This window comes from Diabrotica undecimpunctata, chromosome 2, assembly GCF_040954645.1.
Source record: "Diabrotica undecimpunctata isolate CICGRU chromosome 2, icDiaUnde3, whole genome shotgun sequence".
Taxonomy (NCBI): Eukaryota; Metazoa; Arthropoda; class Insecta; order Coleoptera; family Chrysomelidae; genus Diabrotica; species Diabrotica undecimpunctata.
Window position 1 is genome coordinate 143158881 of NC_092804.1, and position 2752 is coordinate 143161632.

At 32.4% G+C, this 2752-nt stretch overlaps 1 protein-coding gene across 1 annotated transcript; it reads left to right on the top strand.

The window, feature by feature from the left end:
• Positions 1-1775: 1775 nt before the first annotated feature.
• Positions 1776-2135, top strand: LOC140433944 (protein FAM200A-like). The gene has a single exon (XM_072521915.1). The coding sequence runs from the start codon at positions 1776-1778 to the stop codon at positions 2133-2135; it is 360 nt and encodes a 119-aa protein (XP_072378016.1).
• The last annotated feature ends 617 nt before the right edge of the window (positions 2136-2752 follow it).

Genomic DNA, 2752 nt, shown 5'->3' on the forward strand with positions numbered 1-2752 from the left:
CTCATGCACAACTTTGTTGTGATGTTTAAGATTCTATAAAGGCCATACAAGCATTCATTTATATATATATATATATATATATATATATATATATATATATATACCTATATATATATATATATATATATATATATATATATATATATATATATATATATATATATATAGATGAGATCATTTACAAAAGACTCAAAAAAAAAGAATGTGGTTGACAGATGTACATTATATATTTTTTTACGAATAGTTTTAAAATTAAACAAAAATTATATCAAGTAAAAACATATCCATTTGTGCGTTAATTAATATGACTACTTGACAGTAATGACATTCAAGGATTATAAGAAAGAGTCTATATATCCATAGTGTCTTAATTTTTTGTATATAGATCAAGGTTTACGATCTGTATAAGTAGCCAAGATCCACATGAATGTCGTTTAAAAAATCTGTCATGAACTTGACCCACTTATATAAAAGCGACTGACCAGTGTATTTAACTACGTCATGCGTTTATTTCAGTGGTTTCAGTTCATGAATTTTTAGTCATGCATCAATATACCTAGTTTTAAAAGTTTATTAAGATATCCTCTTTTTTTGAGAATATTGCTTGTATTTCCTTGTTATGTTATGCGGAAGCAGGATAAACCGAACCTCGTTAACTTCAAAATTTCAGTAAGACAAAGAAAAAAGCTATTCCCTCCATTTGAAGCTCTAAATATATGATATCTTCAATTATTAACTAGAAGAAAGCATTATTTCCTATAACGTATTTTTCAATTCCTATCCTGTAAACTTTTTATGTAAGTACATCTGCGTAACTTGTCTTTATCTTTTGGCTCGTTGCTTAAACCAATGGTTCTCAACCTGGGGGGCGTAAGAGAATTTCTGGGGAGGCGTGAGGGTACAAAAAAAATTAAAAATATCTTATTTTGTTAAAAAACAAAATATTTTGTATTGTAGTGTAATCGTTATTTAATAACAGAGTGATTGTTTGTGAATTATTTAATAGTGTTGTGTAACAGCTTTGAAAATGGCTTAGTCACTTCCAAAGAAAAGATTGTATTCAGACGATTATATCAAGTATGGTTTTACCTTTATGGAGAAAAACGGCAGTCATTTACCTCAGTGTGTCAACTGTCATGCTGCTCTTAGCAATGATGCAATGCGCCCCGGACGTTTGGAACGGCATCTAATTACAAACCATTCTTCTTTGAAAGATAAAGGCCCAGAATTTTTTATTCAAAAAAAAAGCAGCCTAAAACGTATGAAACTTGACTCTACTGTACATTTTCGTGTTGAAAATGAGAAAGCTGTGGAAGCATCATTCAAAATAGCACTTTTGATAGTTAAAGACAAGAAACCACATACTACTTGTGAGTCACTAATTAAACCTTGTTTACTTACTACTTGTAGTACCGTACTTAGTGAAGACAGTTGTAAGAAAGTAGAAAAAATTTCTCTCTCAAACGACACAGTAAAACGTAGAATTGATGACATGGCTCTGGATTTGAAAAATCAACTATTGCAAAAATTAAAAGGTTCATCGTTTTTTTTCTTTGCAGTGAGACGAAACAAATGATATTTCAAAGCATGCACAGTTATTGTTTTACTGTCGATTTATTGACAGAAAAAGGTTCCTATAGGAAATATTGTTTTCAACATCTCTTGAAACAACAACTAAAGCCATTGACATATTTTCTGCTCTTGAAGATTTTTTAGTAATCAATGAACTTCCATGGGAGAAAGTAATTGGCATATGTACTGATGGGGCCCAATACATGACAGGATGTCGATCTGGATTTATGGAATTGGCAAAAAAGAAGAACCCTAGGATAATTGGTTCTCACTGCATTATTCACAGACGAGCTTTAGCTAGTCAGACTTTACCTGAACCTCTCAACGTCACATTAAACTTAGCAACTAAAATAGTTAACCACATCAAATCCAGCGCATTAAACACTAGGCTCTTTCAGGCACTATGTCAAGAACTGAATAGTGATCAAGAAACCCTCCTGTTTTACACAGAAGTCTGGTGGTTATCCAAAGGAAATATGCTTGCAAGATTATTCATTTTAAAGTCAGAAGTTGAAATTTTGTTAATGACTTCAAAAAGATCTTCACAGAAGATTTACAGATGATAAGAATATCTTTTACTTGGCTTATTTGTCTGACTTTTTTGAGACACTTAATGTCCTGAATCTGAAGCTTCAAGACCGTAAAAACCTCTTAAACACTTATGATGCAATTAAGGGGTTTATAGAAAGAATATAGCTTTGGCAACGACGTCTTCACAGTTCCAAGCCAAACTTTTCCTCTTTTCCTAAACTTAACGACCTCCTTGATGATATTCAAACCCTTCCACTACATGTAGTTTCGGATTTGAAAGACGTCATATCACGGCATTTGAAAGAACTGAAAAATCAAATTCAAAGTACTTTCCAGATGTTAGCTCGGAAAACTGGATTTAAGTGACAAGAGATCCTTTTCATATCGAAGTTGACATTCTTCCAGTTAACCTTCAAGAGCAGGCAATTGACCTGAAATGTGATTCACAAGCAAAAGCAGATTTTGCAAACATGGACTTGGAAGCATTAGGTTAACCTACTTTCCTGTTCTGTTACCCAGAAGTGAGTTTAGTATCTGCGAAGTTATTAGTGCAGTTTTCATCCACATATCTTTGCGAATCTGGTTTTCTGCATTGGCGATATAAAAATCAAAATACCGTTCAAAGCTGGACGTTTAAAGTGACTTGAGG